At 36.6% G+C, this 22,898-nt stretch overlaps 1 protein-coding gene across 1 annotated transcript in view; it reads left to right on the top strand.

Moving 5' to 3' along the window:
• Positions 1-2,412: 2,412 nt before the first annotated feature.
• The window catches only part of LOC119065579 (short-chain dehydrogenase/reductase family 16C member 6-like), a 33,326-nt gene continuing 12,840 nt past the window's right edge, over positions 2,413-22,898 (top strand). The window contains exons 1-5 of the mRNA XM_037167669.2: positions 2,413-2,509; positions 5,544-5,890; positions 9,512-9,643; positions 13,960-14,059; positions 14,519-14,663. Coding sequence (XP_037023564.2) covers positions 5,570-5,890; positions 9,512-9,643; positions 13,960-14,059; positions 14,519-14,663 — 698 coding nt within the window. The 5' untranslated portion in view covers positions 2,413-2,509; positions 5,544-5,569. The remainder of the gene's footprint in view (positions 2,510-5,543; positions 5,891-9,511; positions 9,644-13,959; positions 14,060-14,518; positions 14,664-22,898) is intronic.

Raw genomic sequence — 22,898 nt, forward strand, 5'->3', positions numbered from 1 at the left:
GGCCCAGATGGTATTACACTAAGTGCAATAAGTCAGGCAGGGAAAGACAAATAAGATTCCCCTTACATGTGGAATCTAAAGAACAAAATAAACGACTATGCAGAACAGAAACAACTCCATAGATACAAAGAACAAAGTGATGTTGCCAGATGGAAGGGGTGTTAAGGGACTGCCAGGTGGAAAAGGTGAAGGGATTAAGAAGTACAAATTGGTAGTTACTAAGTGATCATGAAGATACAAAGCACAGCCTAGAAAATATGGTCAATAATATTATAATAACCATGTACGGTACCAAGTGGGTACTAGACTTACCAGGGGGATCACGTTGTAAATTGCAGAAATGTCTAACCACTATGCTATGTGCCTGAAGGTAATATAAAATAATATTGAATGTCATCTACATTGGAAAGTAACAAAAAATTAACTAAAATAAAAACATTTGATGATTGTGATTAATTCAGTTCAGGATACCTAGGTGTCAAAAAGTGAAAAAGCATTTGATTACTCCCCAAGTTCAGTGAATTACTGTACTAGTTTGCACAGATGGAAAACAAATCTCAAAACATTTTTTTTTTCATTGACATCCAAATAGTTATAAAAAGAAAAAAGGCTGAATGCTGTATAATTCCAATGATATGACATGCTGGAAAAGGTGAAACTATGGAGACCATTTTTTAAAAATCAGTGGTTTCCAGGGGCTGTGGGAGGGGGAGAAAAGTAGATGGAACACAGAGGGGGTTTAGGGTGGGAAAGCTACTCTGTCTGACACTATAATAGTGCCAGACTGTGCATCTGTCAAAACCCAAGACTGCAATAAACCCTAAAGTAAACTGTGGACTTGGGGTGATAATGATGTGACAACGTAGGCCCATTAACTTTAACAAATGTACCATCTGGTGCAGGCGTTGGAAGAGGCAGAGGCAGTGGGTGTGGTAGGGGAGGAACTTCCTGTGATTTCCACTCATTTTGCTGTGAACCTAAAACTGCTCTAAAAAATAGAATCTAGCCCTGGCTTGTGTGGCTCAGTGGATTGAGTGCGGGCTGTGACCTGGGGGGGGGGGGGGGGTCGCTGGTTTGATTCCCAGTCTGGGCACATGCCTGGGTTGCAGGCCAGGTCCCCAGTGGAGGACACATGAGAGGCAACCACGGGTTGATGTTTCTCTCCCTCTCTCCCTCTCTCTAAAAATAAAGTCATTAATTAAAAAATAGAAACTATGTATTTTTTAAAGTCACTAGTTGAAAGACTGTGGGAAACAATATAGATACAAGGTGCCCAAGTGCCATCCCACAAACTACTTAATAACTAGTAACTGCCGAAAGGTACAGTTTCCAATGGAGAAAGCTCGTGGTTTCTGCCTTCTCTTAGGGACTAAATTTAACATCTTAATTGTGGAATGGTCTGACACCAGACCTTGCAACAGGTTATAATATGAAGTGTTCAAAAGTATGTTTGATATTGTCTTTCTAAAGAAATGTTTAGTTAGAACATAATCAAGGCTCTGGATCTAACTGAAGTTTGCAGAAGATACAGGGGGAAAACGTCCTGCTAACTGACACCATGGAAAAGTCAGTCAGACAAAGAGAATCTAGGACATTGTATAGGACACTTGGCCTGTGCTTTTCAAAAAGTCAGTGACATGTATTTTTGTAATGTTTTTGAGATGGACAGAGCTGGTCTAGGCAGAAAGTTGTTAAAGACATATTACAGCCAAATGCAATATATAAAACTTGATAGGATTTTGGGGACAAATTAGGAAACTTGCATAGGGATTAATATTACATAGTATTGTAGAATTAATGTTAGTTTTATTGGGTTTGGTACTTTTCCTTATGTGTGATAAGTTCCTTTTTCAGAGACGAGAGCTGGATACTTTCATTGTGTCTAATCTGTGAACTTTCTTTTAAATGGTTCTCCAAAAAAAAAAAAAGAAAGAAGATAGAAAGCAAATATGGTAAAACGTGAACAATTTGTTTGATCTGGGCATAGGTTCCTTGAACACTTACGTGTTATTTCTTCAGGTTCTACTGTGCTGGGACATTTTCATAATAAAACATTGAGGAAAATAATGTAAGCTGATCATCCAGTTCTGATGAGTCAGCAACTGAGCTTCACATTTTCCTCACTGAACTGAGCTAACACAGTGTTTCTTATTTCTGTTCCCCTAATGTGAAGAGCTCAGTGTACCCACAGGAGAGCTAATGATAATGGCCACATTGCACGTATCAATTACTTTAAACACGTACTTCATGGGTCACACCTTTACTCCAGGCCACTGTGAGAGTTGAAACCCTGGGCGTTATCTGCTACATTGCAGTAATGTCAACATGGATGAAAGCCAGGTGACTTCTCACAGTTGACTCCACTATCTAGCACCGACACAAAAGGTGTGGGAGGACACATCAAACTGAAAACATTTAAGAGTCTGCTTCCAGAAGTCTCAACACAAGGTCTGTTTGCTTCACCCCCTGTGAGGACCCTTGTGCCTCCAAGAGTGCAACATTTTTGCAGGTAAGATTAAGGTCCTTTGACCACTCAAGAGAAATTATTAGGTGCCTGCTTCTGAATGTTTCTCTGGGCATAGTTTAGCACAGTTCCCAAACAGGGGTGGAACATAATTTCATTATCATCTTCATGTCGCTTCTTCTTTTTTAATTGTTCTTGCTCAGTTTTCTGATTTTTGGCAGGGTGAGGGGAAGAGGTGGTGAAAAGACAGGGTGATAGGCAAGGAGGGGCCGGGGAATGAAACCTGCTTGTGGGCCCAACTGGATGAAGGTGAACGCGTGGCTTTGGCCTTGCAACAGGGTCCTACATTTACCAACAGCTCCCAAGAAGAATGAGAGTCAGATAAATTCCGGTGCAAACCCTTTTCCCAAGCCCTCCTCAGCAATTGCACAGTTGAGGCATACACTAAAATGTACAAAAAAGCCTTCCAAGCCTCCACGAGATTTATCTTCATGGATGACAAGTTGCAGACTAAACGTCGTTATCAGAGAGTCTCTAGTGCCGAGGACAGAATCAGTATTTGCATGGCATTGTACAATTTACAAAATGCTTTATTATATTTATTGTTTTGATACTTTTAACATTCCTGAAAATTGGTAATTTTTACAACATTCTCATAGTCACCTTTTAACCTGAAGTGCTCAGGACGTGCTTGAAAAATGAAAGGAGGTCCTCGTGACTTAAAGCCTAGTTTATTCAGGTTTCTTTGTGTGTAGGGATCAAAGGAGCAGGAGCTCTGGAACCATAGTGCAGCCTCCAGTCCCACTTCTACATAAGAACCACATACCCCTTAGTGAGTTACATGCCTACCTGAATCTCACTCATACTTATCTCACAGGGCTATGTGGGGGATCGAATAAGGTAAGGCATGTAAAGCACAGAATACAGCTGAGTACTTACGCTCGTCATAATGCTTAGTGATTTTTTTTCTGTCTTGTTGCCACAACTGTCCAAGGACCCCCCCCTGGGAGCAATCTGGTTTTCTGGCCAGCAATTCCTACACCCAGAGCTTATGTGTACTTTTCTTCTCTGTTCCAAAGTTGAGTGCTTTCAGCAGCCTGAGAGTGAGGTCTCTTAATTCAGGGAACGTTTAAACAATAAATAGTTGGAGACATGTGAAAACTCTTGTCCTCAGAATGGTCCCAACGTGTAACAATATATCGCTAAAATTGAATACGTTTTATAGAAAGCTACTTGAATTTTTTCTAGATAAATCATCTACTTTGAGAATAAATGTTCTCCTAAAAAAAGCACGACAAAAGTCATAATCTTCTATTTTCTCCACGTAAAAATCTTGAGACCCAGAATGCCTCCTTCATCACCCTTGTATTTCTTTTTAATAGATGACCAGATATCATATCTTTGCATAATCACAATATAGTACATGTTGCCAGGATTGTGCTTGAGCCAGAAAAGTTTACATAAGCCTGTAGAAGATAGTGAATCTCTCTAGCTTAATGTCTTTCCTGATTATAAACTTGAAATGTGCATTAACTCTTAATGAACATTACAGTAAGTGGAAGTCCCTAAAATTTTCTAAGGAAAATATCATTAGGGATATGGTCAATATTCTTAATAAATCCAAATAAACTGATGAAAGACATCTGTTATGCCCTTTTTCCCTGCTCTGCGTTAAAAGCAGGCTTCCCTGGCATTTTCCTTCCCTCCCAAAATCCAGATAAATATTTATAATGGTGTTCTGGCAATAATGCTCCCTTTCTGTCCTATCTCTGTGGAAATTTCTGGCAGATCAGGGGCTACAGGCAAGATGAAAACAGCCTGGGTCCTTCAGAGTCCTCGCTTGGGTCTTCAAGATATCACAAAAGTAACTCCTGACTAATATGAAATGAATGTAATACAAAGATCATTCTTTTTACCAGACTCAGTGTTTGCCTTCTTTTCTCTTTTTGCTACATTTCTTAGCACTTGAAAGCTTGGAGAGTGAAATCACCATGTAAGTTTAGCTTCCACCTTCACTGTATTACCTGTGTGACCAGAGGATAGTTTGCTTAGCCTTTTGATAACTCTGTTCTCAACCATAAAAGAGGACAACACCTGCAAGAGTTAAATGCACACAGAGCACTTAGAACTCACCTGAATTGTAGCAACATTCCATATATATTGCTGCATTATTACTATTATTATTATTATGTTAGGAGCTGTAATCTTTTAATGTGGGTTCTATTTCTGTAGAAATAAGATGTCCACATCTTATTTCTACAGGAAATGATTGTGTAAGAATGTTCAAGTGTAACAATATGGTTATCAAAAATTAAGGGTGTGTCACAAGAATAAAAAAAAATGCTGTATTATTTTTGTCAAAGGTGGGTCTGGGAAAAGTACACGTTAGCTCTGAGAAATGTCTATTCTAATGGTAAAGGACTGGACTACAATTCAGAAGACCTCTGTCCATGATCCTAATGTTGCTTGTTTTATTAGCTAGCTATGTGACCTTGAATGAAGCTACTCAGTATTTCCTGTCTCAGGTCCCCACTATAAAATAGTAATAACTGTATCTGCTTTGACTCTCTCAGAGGGATATTGTAAGGACCAGGTGAAAACATATAAAAGCTTTCATTGTGTTGTGATGTTATTTTATTGTATTGAAAAACTACCTAATAAAAAGAACATTTCTATTAGATATGAGATCATCAAGTGAGTTTATATAATAGAAAAATAAACAGATTGAGAATCCAAAGTCTTTTATTGTTACTAGTCATGTAAGATTGGGCAAGTCAAGACTCAGGTACCTTGTGTCTTGAATTATAAAGCTCCCTTGTAATCTGTGATCCACTTACAGGTCAGATTGGGTTATATGTAAGAAGGTGCCCTGTAAATTGGAAATATTCTTGTTAACATAAAATATTTTATAATCATCATTTATATAATTTAAAAATTCAATAATTTTAGCAGTTGTTGCTAAAAAACATATCCTAGATAATTAATGTCTCGAGGGTAAATCCTCTTATACTAAATACTTCACATATATTGTAATTGTGATAATGTAATGAATTTACCAGTCACCTTTCTTTCTCATTAGGATATTCCTTTCTTCTCTCAGTCAACATGGATTTGATTTTGGACACCTCCATATTTGTGGCAAAATGTTCATATTATATTTTAGAATCTTTGGCTTACAAGATAATTCCCAAGAGAAAAAAGAATGTTGCTGGAGAGGTTGTACTTATAACAGGAGCTGGAAGTGGACTTGGGCAGCTAATGGCCATAAAATTTGCCATCCTTGGAGCCACTGTAGTTCTATGGGACATTAACGAAGAAGGCAATATGAAAACATGTAGACTGGCCAAAGAAAAGGGTGGTGAGAAAGTATTTGCCTATAAGTGTGACTGTAGCAACAGGGAAGAGGTCTACAGAGTTGCTAATCAGGTAAGCTGATTGGTCTTCTTCATTTCTATGCCCAAGAAAAATATTGTATCTAGGTTGTGCTTTTACAAAGCAAGGAGAAGCAAAGGTTGTCATAGACTTCTTCTAAGATCTCTCCATTTCTCTTTCTTGAGTCTGCATGTAAGGAATCTGACTTTGTAGCCTTCACAAAGGTGCACAGAATAAAATGATGCAAGTGGGAATTTGATGAGCTTTCTGAGTAGTTGCCCAACTGCTTTCTTGGCAACTCATTTACAATCAGGTGTCAGCAGAAACTAGAACTAGTCCTGGTGTTTTTACTCACTGGTTGTACAACTTTTACCAAGTTACCTGCCCCCTCTAGAGCTTGGGCAGGGAGATAGTGACCATTAATTTTTTTTCTTATATAGCCAAGAATGTCTTACATCAAAGATTCCAAAAACAGTTTACGACTTCCAGCCGAGATGGAAGCGTAGGTACATATGCTTTGCTTCCTTGCACAACTAAAAGGGTGACAACAAATTTAAAAACAAAGTAAAACCAGAACTGATAGAAAATTGAACTGTATCAAAGTCAAACAACCAAGGAGTTAAAGGAGAAACATTCATCCAGACAAATGGGAGGTAGGGAGACGGGCAGCCAGGCAGAGGCGCCACACTTCAAGGTGGAAGCTGGCAGGCCAGGTGGTCCCACAGTCACAAGCAGATAATCCAGGAGGGATAACTGGAAAGTGAGACAGACCACATAACCCAGGGTCCCAGAGTGGGAAACTAAACTCTCAACCTCTGGTTATAAAAATCTGTGGGGGTTGTGGTGGTGGGAGAAACTCCCAGCCTCACAGGAGAGTTCATCAGAGAAACCCATAGGGTCCTAGAATGTACCTAAACTCACCCACCTGGGAATCAGCACCAGAAGGTCCCAATTTGCTTGCTGGTAGTGGGGGAAGTGACTGAAAGCAGGATGAGAACCAAGTAAGTGGCATTGTTCCCTCTCTGATCCCTTCCCCAAAGAGAGAACCACAACACCATGGGTTACCATGCCCTGGTGAATACCTAAGGCTCTGCCCCTTACAATGTAACAGGTGTGCTGAGACAAAGAAATATGGTCCAAATGAAAGAAAAAATCAAAACTCCAAAACAAGAACTAAGTGACCAGGAGATAGCCAACCTATCAGATGCAGAGTTCAAAACACTGGTAACCAGGATGCTCAAAGAAATGGTTAAGTACAAACATAAAATACAAGAAGACATGAAGGCTATGCAAAGTGGAATAAAGAAAAGTCTACAAGGAACCAAGAGTGAAGGGAAGGAAACTGGGACACAAATCAACTATTTGGAGCAGAAGGAAGAAATAAACATTCAACCAAAACAGAATGAAGAAACAAGAATTCAAAAAAAATGAGAAGAGGCTTAGGAACCTCTAAGACTAAAAATTCCAGTATCTGAAAAACTGAATGTCAGAAGGAGAAGAAGAGCAAGAAATTCAAAATTTACTTGAAAAAATAGTGAAGGAGAATTTCCCCAATCTGGCGAAGGAAATAGACTTCCAGGAAGTCCAGGAAACTCAGACAGTCTCAAAGAAATCAGACTCAAGGAGGAACACACCAAGACACATCATAATGGAACTACCTAAGATTAAAAATAAGGAGAGAATCTTAAAAGCAGCAAGAGAAGAGGAGACAGTTACCTACAAAGAAGTGCCCATAGGACGGACTATCAGCTGATTTCTCCAAAGAACCCTTTCAAACAAGAAGGGGCCAGAAAGAAGTATTCAAAGTGATGAAGGGCAAGGACCTACATCCAAGATTACTCTATCCAGCAAAGCTATCATTTAGAATGGAAGGGTAGATAAAGTGCTTCCCAAACAAGGTAACGTTAAAGGAGTTCATCATCACCAAGCCTTTTTTATATGAAATGTTAAGGGGACTTATCTAAGAAAAAGAAGACTGAAAACTAGAACAGTAAAATGACAACAAACACACAACAACAGAACCTAAAAACACAAAAACAAACTAAGCAAACAACTAGAACAAGAACAGAATCACAAAAAGGGAGATCACACGGAGGGTTATTAGTGGGGAGGGAGAGGGGGAAGGGAGGAGAGTCCAGGAAAGATACAGGGAATCAGAAGTATAATTGGTAGGCACAAAATAGACAGGGGAGGGTTAAGAATAGTATAGGAAATGTAGAAGCCAAAGAACTTATAAATAAGACCCATGGACATGAACTAAGTCAGGGGAATGCTGGTAGGAGGGGGAATGCTAGACAGAGGGGAATAAAGGGGAGAAAAATGGGACAACTATAATAGCATAATTAATAAAATATATTTAAAAAATAGATTCCATCTTCTTTCTGGGCTCATGTTCTTCCCTTGCAATTGATCTGAAAGAGCCCTTGGTTACACCAATCCTCTTGACAAGTCAATGGGATATTCCTCTCTAAAAGTTAGACTCCCTTGGATGTCCTTCTGTCTTACTTCTCCCCAAAGTAGAGCAAATAATCCTTCATCCCAACCTCATCTCAGCAATATTATTAACCTATCTTTCAAAACTTATTTGACATTGACTGCATCAGAAACCATATTTACCTACAATCTCGCAATCACATTATCTGGAAGGCTCAACACAAAGCAGTACATGGACCAGGAATCAGAAAATCAAGTCAAGACAGGTAGTACTTCCTGTTCAAAAACAAAGAAACAGATTGTTGTATCAGCTCAAAAGATGCCAGTTAAGGCAAAAAAGAAAGTCTTCAAAAGGTTGTTAAATGTGCATCGTGCTTTCCCCCTGGGTCAGCTTTTTCAATGTCACCTACAAAGCCTTACTTTGAGACAAAACTGTAAGAGAAAGAAACAGTCCCCATGGTTTTCGTTCTGGAGCATGCTTGCCTCTGCGTAGAATGGGTGGTACGTTTTGGATTATGCGAGCAGGTAAAGTGGGCAATGAATGCAGAAGGGAAGGATGAAGGAAAATGCTGTAGCACAGCTGCGGACCACAGGGAAACCATCCACAGACAGGAATGAAATCGGGGGAAGTCTTTTGGACAGAAGTGCACAGGCTCACAGAGGTAGCTGGGCAGTGGGCCAAACACATCTGTGCCTGGCATGTCTTCATGCCGAGCACTGGCCAGGCTCTAGGGGGTTGGAATGCATTCCTGCCGGCTGATTCACAGAAGAGTCAGGAAGGAGATATGTGCAGAAGTAGCAACTCTCAGAGACACCATACTGAAGGGAAACCTAACTTCCACCTGAAGGAAGACATTTGGAAGCATGCAGAGAGACAGAATCAGACATCACACATACACTACTCTCAGCATTAGTAATTGGCAGGGGAGGGTTAATAGCACAACAGAAATAGGAGGTAGAGAAAAGATGTAATATTAGGTCATCTCTACACCAAAAAAAAAAAAAAATCAAGATTCTTTAAGCAAAACTGACAAATCACAGTGGTTTATTTAATATAATTCATCATAAAGTTACTTTAAAGTTGCTGATGTTCTATGTGCAAGATCAAATACCTAGTTTTAAAGAATCTACCTGAAGAAATTATTTAAATGATATAGAAATGTATCATATGAAAATTATATGGAAACACCTATTAAAGTGTAAACACCTCTAATGAATAATATCTGACTCACTTCTGTCCAGGTTAAGGAAGAGGTTGGTGATGTGACCATCCTCATTAACAACGCTGGTATAGTGACAAGAAAGCTGTTCCTCAACACTCCAGATGACATGATAGAAAGATCATTTCGTGTGAATGTCCTATCTCATTTCTGGGTAACTCTTCATTCTTTTTCATTTTATTTTATTGATAAGTGGAAAATTCTATCTATTTCTGTAAACAACTGTTCAGCTATTTATCTGCATATACACCCTTTGTGAATTGACCATTCATATAGATTCCTGGCTTCTCGTCCAGGTTTCCCCTTGCCACACACACATGGCTTAGTTATTCCTCTTCTTGCACTGTTCCAAACGCTCAGCAAAGGGCCCTTCCCTCTATCCTCTCTAGTCTGGTCCCAGGATTTTTTAGGCTGTTCAGAAATCTCCCTACCAAAATACAAACAAAAGTGACAGCCATTATACAAAAGAGATTTCATTTGTTCATAAGTGAAAGAGAAGTTTGTATAGAAAGAAAGTGGCTATTTTTAAGAGTCATGGTTTATGTGAGTTGTGTGACTGGGCATTGAAACAAAGAAAATAAGCTCTGACTGAAAGGACTGCTTTTCTTTCCCTCTCCCACCCCATCTAAAATGTCTTTGGGAAGGGGAAGTATCATCTTGGCAGATGGAGCTAGGGGACGCTCATATCTAACCACATCACAAACACAGAAGTCATCCTTGATTCCATTGCCCTAATGCTAACATCCTTGGCTCTCCATACAAAATATGCTCAAGTACACTCATTTTTCTCCTCCTCTGCTGCTAGCCCAGGTCCAAGGCTTTATAATCTCTTGCCAGCAGTTCAGCATGGCCCTCCATTTTCAAACTTGCCTTGAGACAAAAACAAATTGATCTTTAACCAAATCATCTTACTCCCCTGCTCAAAAATATTCAGAGAGCCCTGACTGGTGTAGCTCAGTGGATTGAGCACAGGCTGTGAACCAAAGGGTCACTGGTTCAATTCCCAGTCAGGGCACATGCCTAGGTTGCAGGCCAGGTTCCCTGTGGGGACCACATGAGGGGCAACCACATATTGATGTTTCTCTCCCTCTCTTTCTCCCTCCTTTCCCCTCTCCCTAAAAATAAGTAAATAAATTTTAAAAAAATATTCAGAGCATTCCAAATGCACTTGGAATAACATACAGTTATCTGCCATTGCCTGTGGGCCTCTACGTGACGTGGTAATATCCTCCTCTATCCGGCACCCACCTCTCATTTTTCTCTACGTTCTGCTCACTTTCTACACTCTGAGGATCCTGAAAACACCCCAGAGCACATCAAGCTCTTTCCTACATGAGGGTCTTTGCCCAGCTCTTCTCTCTGACAAGAATATTCTTTCTCCTGACTCTCACATGGTGGCTCCTTCTCACCATTCAGCCCTCATGCAGTCTCTGAACTTGCACCTGTACATTGTGGGTTCTAGTCCATTTGGCTTAATTCACTTACATAGTAACAGAAAAGGTATTAATACATACACACATTTATTTTTGCTTATTAATTTTAATATGTATTCATATATGACTTTAAATATGTATATAGTTATATAATAATATCTTGGTTAGTTTTTTATCATAACTTTAAAATATCATTAACTTCATAATCATATTAGAAGATATAGTATATATACCATATTAAATTTACCTTCTCAATTCAAGCTTTACATAAACAAGTCAAAATGATGCTAGCCAACCCCATACCTTTGCCTACAAATTTTAGTTTTTTAAAAAAATTTATGGATAACCAAAGATTTCTCAGAAATTTACATATTATCCCAATTTGATATTATCCTAAAGTAGTCGAGTTATTTGACACTACAAAGTAGCACAGTCATTGGAGATATTAAAAGGCTGATAAAAGGTGACATGGAAAAAGTGTAAAAGACAGTTCAAGTGAAGTAGCTAAGTTCAAACAACTGGCAGAACTGTCTGAAGTTCAAAAAGATCAACCCTTTTCCTCACAATAAACTTTTCACTGGTTGTAATTCAGTTTAACTGAACACATATTTGCATTCATCATAACCTGAAATATTTTGTAAAAAAACAATGATAACTCTTTGGCCCATAACCAATGTGAAAAAAAATTAGGAAGCTCATTAACTAGGCTTTTCTGTGAGAAAAACCAAGTCTTATATTAAATGCAATAAAATAAAATCAAGCAAATCTAATGCTTGTTTGCATTACACCCCACATTTGATAAACTTGGGAAAAACAGATATAGTTCTTTATCAAACAAGTCTCATTAGTTCACAGATTTACCTTGATTATGAATAATGTGTAAACCTGGATCAATACATAATTCTCAAGTAAGTTCCCTGGTTATAAATGCATTTCACAAGTTTTATTAATTGCTCACTGAACACTGAACACATTCCTTTTTCTTCTCTTTAATGGTGGAGATTCTGACAGTGAGAGCAAATGATGAGTTTCTGTGATAATTTCATCTTCTAGAATGTCCTAAAATGCCCTCAACTGATACCTAGGGCTCAAACACAAACAGACTCTTGAAATACCTGGTCACTTTTCCCTTTGCGAGAAAAATTTTCTCAACTGGACACCAAAAACTAGTAGCAACTTCAGCCTTAGCTCAAAAGCGAGTACACATATAGATACATTTGGGGGGCGGGGTCTGTGGAGAAAAAGAAACAAAACCCAGTGCCTGCAAGTGATTAGATCCCAATGAGTAGACAACTGCTTACCCTGATTCCTTTTAAATTTCACCAGTGTTCAGCCATAGGACAGACTACTATGGGCCACTATTTCTTTCCCTTTCATCTAGGGAGTTTCATTGCCTCAACCCATGAAATTCCTTATCAAAAGTAACACTGACACACACCTTCAACTCCGTTACTCAGCTTCACATTATTGAAAGTTTACAAACTGTCAAGACACCTATCGTGATGCTGCAGCTGGATCTCCAGTCCCTAAATCCTACAAGGTCTACTAGATAATCACTCTGGAGATGCCTTCTGGGTCCCAGACTGGATTTTTTTTATACACTTGTGCTGAAAGGCAATATACAATTCTTGCCATTTACAACAGCCTGCAGTAATGAGTAATGCAACAATATGTTTTAATTTTGAATTTTTGAACAACAAAGAGGTCATTACCGCAAGAGACAGAGATATAAAATGCTATCACATTGAACATTAGATGTCATAAAAGGCCAATTATCTGTACCTAAGGAGAAACTCACCAATCAATTCAATAGTTCTGGAACAAGATTAGTGAGACCCAAAGACCTTGCAAGCAAAGGTGACATTCTCTGAACCACAAGCTACTATCTGCTCTGCTGGGTCCTTGTATGTGATTACATACAGAGTTTTGCAGACTGTGCAAAACTCTTAATGCAAAATTCTGACATCATTAAAATCATAGAAATACGGTGAGGATTGCCTGTCAAGGTTTTAATTAATTCATTTATGGGACAATTAGCAGAATAACACAGCTAATAAATTGATGATATGAGAAATTTGTATTTGTATAGTCAATGAAAAAGAATGCTAAAATTAGTTCACTAAACTCTTACCTCTGAGATTATAAAAAAATTACACCTACTAGCTTTCTACATGTTAACCTCTAATTTTATAGGATTGTAAAACATCTGGTTCCTAATAATCAGTCCAAATTACATTGCCAGAGAATTAGATAAACCTCAGGCAAGATTATTAGAAAATGTTCTAGTATGTTGAAAGTCACACAGCCATCTATTTGCTTTATTTCTAACTTTTGGATTATTATTTCTGAACAGAGGTTAGATTTAAAATCTCAGTATCAGAGGAAAGGAGAATGGAGAAGCTCCTTGAAAGAACCTAGGAAGCACAGGGTTAAGAGAAATGGAACTTTGTCATGACATGGGATCTTACGATACTGAGTTAATAGCTGAGGATAAAGAAGAGGATTTTACCAAAATATCAATAACTAAACATATATCAAAACCATGGTAGACAATTGCAAAGCACTTTATTTGCCAGCCTGTTTTCCTTGCACTGAAATTCACCTTTCTTTGAGTTTTTCTCATTCTGTCAATCCACTGATGTGCAGGGGAATCTTGTTCATCATAAAGCCAGGAAGGTGGACATGATTAAATTTTAGTACAAATGGCTGAAAACTACATGGAAAAGCTTGGCATATTAGAAAAACTAGGTTTTGAGGGGATTTTTTAAAGCAAAATATAAAGAAAAATGTTGGTATAATTCAATTGGTATAGTTAACTTAAAAGGAAAAACAAATCAAATAGTATTTCTTATTGATTAACACGTAATAAATTTTAAGATCCTTAAGGACAGTAACTACATATACTACAACAGAATTTAACACATAGTAACTGTTATGTAAATATTAATTAAATGAATCAGAAAATTCATCAAATACTTATTGAGCAAATAAAATAATAATAAACAAAATATTGATCCCACGTATTTATATCTTCCAGACTTGTAAGGCCTTCCTTCCTGCCATGATTAAAGCTAACCATGGTCATTTGGTCTGTATGTCAAGTGTAGCAGGATTAATTGGTACTAATGTACTATCAGGTGAGTACTTAACATGTGTCTCTACATTATCCAGTCCATGGCACCTGGAAATTAGAACTCTTTCAACGTATAGAAACTCTTCCTGCACCAAAGGGAAATTTCTCATACTATTTATAATACCAGCATTATTCTATTTATAACACCAGCATTACTTCCCATATTCCCATTTAAAATAGCATAGGCAAGAGGAGATACTCTCTTATTTAAAAAAAATAGAGAAAAGTGTGCCACTTGGCTCATTAGTCTTCTTGAGTTAAGAGAAACTGAAATAATTTCCATCCCCTTTTGGGGTATATAGTATGGATGTACAGGAGTAGAGTGATCACAAAAATGACTTTAACAATGATGCTTTGTCCCCCAGGATAAACCATAGAAAAGAAAGAGATTTTCAATTTTTTAAATAATTCTATAAATTAGCATGTCCATTTTTATTACTAACAGTTCTTCACTTTGTTTTAGATTATTCTGCAAGCAAATTTGCAGCTTTGGGTTTGGCGGAGTCTCTCTTGTTTGAATTAAAACTAGTACAGAAAACTAACATTAAAACCACCATTGTTTGCCCATATTTCATCAAAACTGGAATGTTTGATGGTGCTACAAGCAAGTAAGTGAACACTTAGAGTAATTTTTACTTTTAGAGTAACCTTCCAATGTATGTCAGTTATCTTTCCATTTTGAACTTCTGAAATATGAACAGTAAAACAAAAGAAATATTTTAAATGTCTGATTTAGTAAAAGGAAAAAATCAATATATATTAAGCTAATGAATTTATTTCACTTAAAAATATTCATATAGGCTATAAAGTTATGGCATGGTGAAAGCTTAAACCTAAACAGCTAATCAGAATAATACAATATAACAAAAAATTGGAAGTCAGATATTAATAAAATATTTAACATTATAGTATTGATAAGTTCTTTCCTAAGAAGTATACTGAAGTAAAAGTAATCTAAATAATAAGCTATTTTGTAAGATTAATTAATACATGTGGGAAAGTATTGGGGAAGTGTGTTTTGATATAAAGGTTATATTTGGTAGAGCAGTCCAAAGAAGGATGCAAATGAAATATGAGGGCTTGTACACAAAGAAGCCAATCAGTAGAATATATTGAAATGTAGATACATGATTGAGAGCAAGTATAGCCATCACAACTGCTAAAAAGAAGATGGACATGACACAAATTACATGAATCAGCTATAATAACAGGAAAGAGAGGTAGTCAACAAAAAGGCTGGAAAGAAAGCAATGAGGCTATTTAGAGTCTAGTAAAACTATAAAATTAAATAGAATACAATTCTATTTAAAGGAGTGTGATTCATACATAAGAAAAAATGTAGGCAATGTAAATTACCAGGAAGGGGGCCCAGATGTTGGACTTAGCAGAAAAACTTCAAAGAAGCTATTATAAATACATTCAAAGATTTAAATAAAGCCATATTTTTATAATGGAAAGAAAGCATGATGACAATGATTCATCAAATATCAATAAGTAGATAGAAATTATTTTTGGATAAAAAAGAACCAAATGTAAATTTGAGAGGGGAAAAGAACCAATGTAAATTTTGGAGTGGGAAAGAAAAGAACTGAAAAGAAAAATTCACTAGAGTGGCTCAACAGTAGAACTGAGCTGGCAGAAGAAAAAATATGTGAACTTAAAGATAAATGATAGAGCTATGCAATTATATGAAACAGAGAGCAAAAATGAAGAAGCCGGAACAGAGCCTCAGAAAAATCTGGAATACCATTGATTATATCACATCATCAGATGAGTAAAGAAAGAAATGAAAAGACCAGAAAAAATATTCAAAGAAATTATGGTTGAAAACTCCCCAAATTTAATTAAAAATAACTAATTTACATATTTAGGAAGCTAAATGAGTCCCAAGTAGGATAAACATAAGGAGTTACACATTGAGACATATCACATATAAAAATGTTGAAAAACAAAAGGAAATTTTTGAAAGGGCCAAAAGGTAAAAATGACTCATTGTGTACAAAAGAACTCAAATGCAATAAATAGCTGGTTTCTCAATAGAAGCAATGAAAACCAGGAGGCAGTAGATTATACATCCTAAGGGCTGAATTAAAAAAATCATCAGCCAAGAATCTTATATACAACAAAGAAAACAAGGCAAGAATGAAGTCAAAAATTAAGGCAAAGTAAAACTAAAAGAATTTGTTGCTACACTTCACCCTAAGATCCAAAGGACGTAGAACACTATAAACTAAGTAGACCTAACACATACCTATAGTACAATCTTCCTAACAACAGCAAGATTCACTGTCTCACATAAACATATAATATTCTCCAGGATACACCATGCACCAGGCCATAAAACAACCACTAATAAACTCAAAAGGAATTAAATCATACAAAGCATGTTCTCTGACAAAAATGGGATGAAATTTAAAAATCAACCCCCAAAGAAATTTTGAATTATAAATATGTGGAAATACTAGATACCAAAATATATGGGATGCAGCTAAAGCAGTGCTTAGAGGGCAATTTATAGATGTAAGTGATTATATTAAAAAAGAAAGACTTTAAAAGCATAATCTTCCACCTTAAAAAACTATAAAAATAAGGGGATAGTAAGTCCAAAGCAAGGAGAAATGATAAAAAATTTATAGTAGAAATAAATGAAATAGAGAGTAGGAAACTACAAAAAAAATCAATGAAACAAAGTTGACTTCATGAAAAATCAATAAAATTATAAAAACTTTAGCCAGAGTAACAAAAGAAGACTCAAAGTGCTAAAGTCAAGACTAAAAGGAAGGACATCATTTCTGACAGAAAGAAAAAAATCATAAGAAAATTCTAGATAACTTAGATGAAATAGACAACAAAAGCTAACAAAACTGGCTCAAGAGGAAATTAAAAAACTGAATTGACTTAAAGAAGAAATTGAATTAGTAATCTAAAAAGAACTTCCTACAAGGAAAAGCCCAGGTCCAAATGGATTCACTGGTGAATTCTACCAAACACTTAAACATGAATTAATTTCAATCTTTCAAAAATTCTTCTAAAAATAGAGGACTTAATACTTCCCAACTCACTCTATAACTCTGATACCAAAATCAGACAAACATCACAACAAAATACAACTAAAATTCATTATCCCTTATGAATGTAAATATAAATATCCTCAATAAAATAATAGCAAACTGAATCCAGCAATATATAATAATTATAACACACCATGACCAAGCGTAATCTATCTGCAAGATTGGGTTAACATATGAAGATAATTTAATGTACATATCACATCAATAAAACAAAAAATAAATGCCACATGGTCATCTTAATAGAAAAAGCATATGATGATCTAACACTTCCATTATAAGAATACTCAAGAAACAAGAAGAAGAAAACTTCTACAACCTGATAAGCAGCACCTATATAAAACCTACAGCTAACATTATACTTAAAAGTAAAAGACTGAATACTTTTTAAAAAAAGACATGGAAGTCCTCTCTGCTCTCAAAACTCTGATACAACTCTTGTTCACCAGGACAATTAAGCAAGACTATAAAACAATAGGTGTCCACACTTCCAGCCAAGATGAAAGCATAGGTAGACACACTGTGCCTCCTCACGCAACCAAAAGAAGGACAACAAATTCAAAAACAAAAAATAACCAGAACTGACAGAAAAACAAACTGTATGGAAGTCTGACCACCAAGGAGTTAAAGAAGAAACATTCATCCAGACAGGTAGGAGGGGTGGAGATGGGCAGCTGGACAGAAAGGACTCTCAGCAAGGCAGCAGCTGGCAGACCTGGTGGTCTCACATTCGTGTGCAGATAAACTGGGAGGAACAACTTAGGAGCAAGACAGACCACACAAACCACATTTCCCACACAGGGAAAGCGTGGGAAAAGCCTCAAACCTCTGACTGAAAATACCTGTGAGGGTTGAGGCAGTGGGAGAAACTCCCAGCATCACAGGAGAGTTCATTGGAGAGACCCACGGGGTCCTAGAATATACACAAGCCCACCCACCTGGGAATCAGCACCAGCAGGGCCTGATTTGATTGTGGGTAGTGGGGGAAGTGACTGAAAATCAGCAGACAGTTGAACAAGTGGCACTGTTCCCTCTTGAACCCCTCCACAATACACGGGGTCACAACCCAGCAACTTGTGTTGCCCCGCTCTGGTGAACACCTAAGGCTCTACCCCCTACTATGTAACAATGCTCCAAGACAAAAAAAAACAAAAAAAAATGGCCCAAATGAAAGAACAGATCAAAGCTCTAGAAGAAATATAACTAAACAATGAACAAATAGCCAACCTATCAGCTGTACAGTTCAAAACACTGGTAATCAAGACACTCACAGAATTGGTTGAATATGGTTACAAATTAGATGAAAAAATGAAGGCTAAGCTAAGTAAAATAAAGGAAAATATATAAGGAACCAACAGTGATGGGAAGGAAATTGGGACTCAAATCAACTATTTGGAACAGAAGGAAGAAATAAACATTCAACCAGAACAGAATGAAGAAACAAGAATTCAAAAAATGAGGAGAGGCTTAGGAACCTCCAGGATATCTTTAAACATTCCAACATCCAAATCATAGGGGTACCAAAAGGGGAAGAGGAAGAGCAACAAGTAGAAAACTCATTTGAACAAATCATAAAGTAGAACTTCCCCAATCTGGCAAAGAAAATAGACTTCCAGGAAGTCAAGAAAGCTCAGAGAGTTCCAAAGAAGTTAGACCCAAGGAAGCACACACCGAGGCACATCATAATTACATTACCCAAGATGAAAGATAAGGAAAGAATCTTAATAGCAGTGAGAGAAAGGGAGACAGTTACCTACAAAGGAGTGCACATAAGACTGTCAGCTGATTTCTCAAAAGAAATCTTACAGGCAAGAAAGGGACAGAAAGAAGTATTCCAAGTCATGAAAGGCAAGGACCTACATCCAAGATTACTCTATCCAGCAAAGCTATCATTTAGAATAGAAGGGCAGGTAAAGTGCTTCCCAGATAAGGTCAAGTTAAAAGAGTTCATCATCACCAACCCCTTATTACATAAAATGTTAAATGTTAAAATCTTAAAATCTAAGAAAAAGTAGATAAAAAATACGAACAGCAAAATGACAACAAACTCAGTTATTAACAACTGAACCTAAAATGAAAACAAAAACCAAAACAAACTAAGCAAACAACTAGAACAGGAACAGAATCACAGAAATGGAGATCACATGCAGGGTTATCAGTGGGGGAGGGGTGGAGAGAAAGGGGGAAAAGGTACAGAGAATAAGTAACATACATGGTAGGTAGAAGATAAACAGGGGGCGATCAAGAATAGTATAGGAAATGTAGAAGCTAAAGAACTTACAAGTATGACACATAGACATGAACTAAAGTCAGGAAATGTGGGTGGGAACGGTTGTGCAGAATAGAGGGGAGTGAAGGGGAAAAATGGGACAACTATAATAGCATAATCAATAAAAACATATTTTAAAAAATAGGTACCCAGACCGGTAAGGAAGAGATAAAACTATATTTTCAGATGGCATGATCTCGTATTCATAGATAAACCTTAGGAATACAAATATGTGCATGCAAATTATTAGATATAAGAAATTAATTAAGCCAGGTTGCAAGAACAGTATACAAGATCAATATACAAAAATTAACTGTATTTCAATATACTTGTAATGAACACAAAACTGAAACTAATAAAGCAATTTCACTTGAAATAGCATCAAAAATAATAAAAACTTAGGAATAAGTTTAACAAGAAAAGTACAAAACATGCTTTGAGAATTATAAAACATTTGTGAAAGATATTAAAGAAGACAAATAGGTGGAAAGAAATCCCATGTTCAGAGAGTGGAAGACTTACTGTTATTAAGATGCCAATACTCTCTAAATGGAACTACAGATATAATGAAATTCCTATCAGAACCCCAGGTACCTTTTCCGCAGGAATTGATGGAATGATTCTAAAATCATTATAGAAATGCAAGGGACCCAGAAAGCCAAAACCATCTTAAAAAAGAAGAATGAAGTTAAATGAATCAGACTCCTCAATATCAAACCTTACTACAAAGCTACACCAACCAAGGCAGTTTGACATTGGTCTGAAGTCAGATATAGATCAACAGAATAGAATTGAGAATCCAGAAATAAACCCTTGGATTATGCTCAAATGATTTTCAACAGAGATGCTAGGACCATTTAGTGAGGAAATAATAGTCTTTTAAACAAATGTTGCTGAGACAACTGAACAGCCATATTCGAAAGAGTGACGTTGGACCCCTACTTCCTGCCATAGAGAAAAATTAACTCAAAATAAATCAAAGAGCTAAATATAGGAGATAAAACCCTAAAGCTCTTAGAAGAAACAGTGTAGAGCCTTAGGTTTACTAGCCAATGATTTACTAGTTGTGATATCAAAATACAAACCACAATGGATGTGCTGCAAAGCATATCAAGAAGGTGAGAACGCAACTCACAGCATGACAGAAAATGTTTGCAAACTGTACAGATGATAAGGGACTTCCAGATAATATAAGGAAGTCTTTACAAGTTAAAAATAAAAAGACAACCCAATTTTAAAATTGGCAAAATAAATGAATAGACATTTCTCCCAAGAAAATATACAAATAATCAATATCACACAAAAAGATGTTCGGCATCATTAGTCATTAGGGAAATGTAAATTAAAGCCTCAATGAAAAACCATTTCACATCCACTAAGATGGCTAACCTCAAATAGACAAGTCATAATTGCTGATGAGGATGTGAAGAAATTGGAATCCTCATCCATTGCTGATAGGATTGTCAAATGATGCAGCCACTTTCAAAAACAGTTAAACAGTTCCTCAAATATAGTGAACATATTTCTATTCCAAGATCTATATATCCAGGAATATGAAACACTCACACAAAAATTTGTACATAAAATGTTCATAGCAGCATTATTCATAATATTAAAAAAGTGGAAAAGCTCAAATGTCTATCAACTGATGAAAGGATAAACACTATGGTACTTCCACACAATGAAATATAAGCTATAAAAAGGAAGGAAGTACTGATACGTGCTACCAGATAGATAAACTGTGAAAACACATGCTACTCAGAAGCCAGACACAAAAAGCCACATACGGTATGATTCCATTTACATGAAATGTTTAAAATAGGCAAATCTACAGAAACAGAAAGTAAATTGTTAGTTGCCAGAGGCTGGAGGACAGGCAAGTAGGGAGCGATTGCTACGGGGTGCAAAGTTTCTTTTGGGAGTGAGGAAAATATTCTGGAATTAGGTAATTACCAATGGCTTTCTGAATATACTGAAAATGGCTAAATTGCACATTCCTAAATATACTTAGAATGGCTTAAATTGTACATTCATATGTCAATAGAGCTATTATGAAAAATATAGTAACTTCATATAAGCAGGATGGCTATAATCAATAGAGTAATAACAAGTGTCGAAGAAGATATGGAAACAGTAGAAGACTCACACATTGCTGGTGGGATTATAAAGTGGTGCAGCTGCTTTGGAAAATAGTTTGACAGTTCCATTAAATGTTAAATATGGAGTTATCACATGGCCCAGCAATTCCACTCCTGGGTATATACCCAGGAGAAATTAAAGCATATGTCCCCACAAAGACTTATATGCAAGAGTTTATACCACACTGTTCATAAGAACTAAAAAAGTAAAAACAATCCAAATGCCCATAGACAAGAAATGGATAACTAAAATGTAGCATATCCCTACAGGAGAATATTATATGGGATGCAATACTGCAGCAAAATCAATGAAAGCATCTATGAGAAGCAACTATATTGAATTTAAAATATTTTATAATTCGTGAATCATATACTATACATGCTTTATATCAGTTAAATTTATAATAAATTTATATATGAACACAATATTTATATATACATATATGTACATACAGAATGTGTTGCTGTGTATATATTTTTTCAGTCTGAATTGTGCTAATTCCCTCATTTACAGAACTGGTGTGCCTTTGACTTGATATCTCTGCAACAATGTCTCTGTTTGATCAGCACAACTGTATAGTCCATTTATTGCATTACTGTTAATCCACTTTCCTCTTTTAACTGTCACAATTATTTCCAAATCTTGGCTGACTGCCTTTCCACCCAGGGGCAATATCTTTCTTGATAAAACATGCAGATCTACTAAGCCTCAATACTTAGTAGCACAGATGTCAAAGGACTTGTAGATTCACCTGTTTGTCCAGGTCTTTGCCCATCTGAACTCTTCTCTGTAAGCGTCCTTTTGTAGTAACATGTCCTTAGCTTGTCTTTAGCACTGAAAAGGCTAAGGGATACAGGCACAGCCTTCTAAGCTGCCTGGGAATACATACCTATCCTCCCACCCACTGGTGATTTCCACCTCAATGGTGGCCAAAGTAGGTTAGTAGATGAAGTTTCTGTCTCATTTTGCACCCCCATGACTAATCAGTATTATAAATGACAGTCAGTACTTTTCTCATAATTATTAAGTACGCATGACTTTCCATAGATGGTGCTAAATACTTTTCAAGTTTTATTCTATTTACTTCTCATAACCATATGAAGTACATACTATTATTACTTCCATTTCATAGGTGAGTAAACTAAGGCATGGAGTTATTCAGTACTTCCTTAAGGCCATGTAGCCAAAAGAGCTGGATTCCAGAATCATGCCCAGCAGTTTGAATCTAGAGACTGTACTTTTAAATACTATGCTAATGTAATATGTAAAAATAAAAAGTCAAATAAGTTGGTAGACAATATTTTAACAGATGTAACAGAATTATCAGCCTTAGTATTAAAAAAGAAAGGGTAGGGAAAAAAGATAAT

This window comes from Artibeus jamaicensis, unplaced genomic scaffold, assembly GCF_021234435.1.
Source record: "Artibeus jamaicensis isolate MK-2021 breed Jamaican fruit bat unplaced genomic scaffold, CSHL_Jam_final scaffold_916, whole genome shotgun sequence".
Classification (NCBI taxonomy): Eukaryota; Metazoa; Chordata; class Mammalia; order Chiroptera; family Phyllostomidae; genus Artibeus; species Artibeus jamaicensis.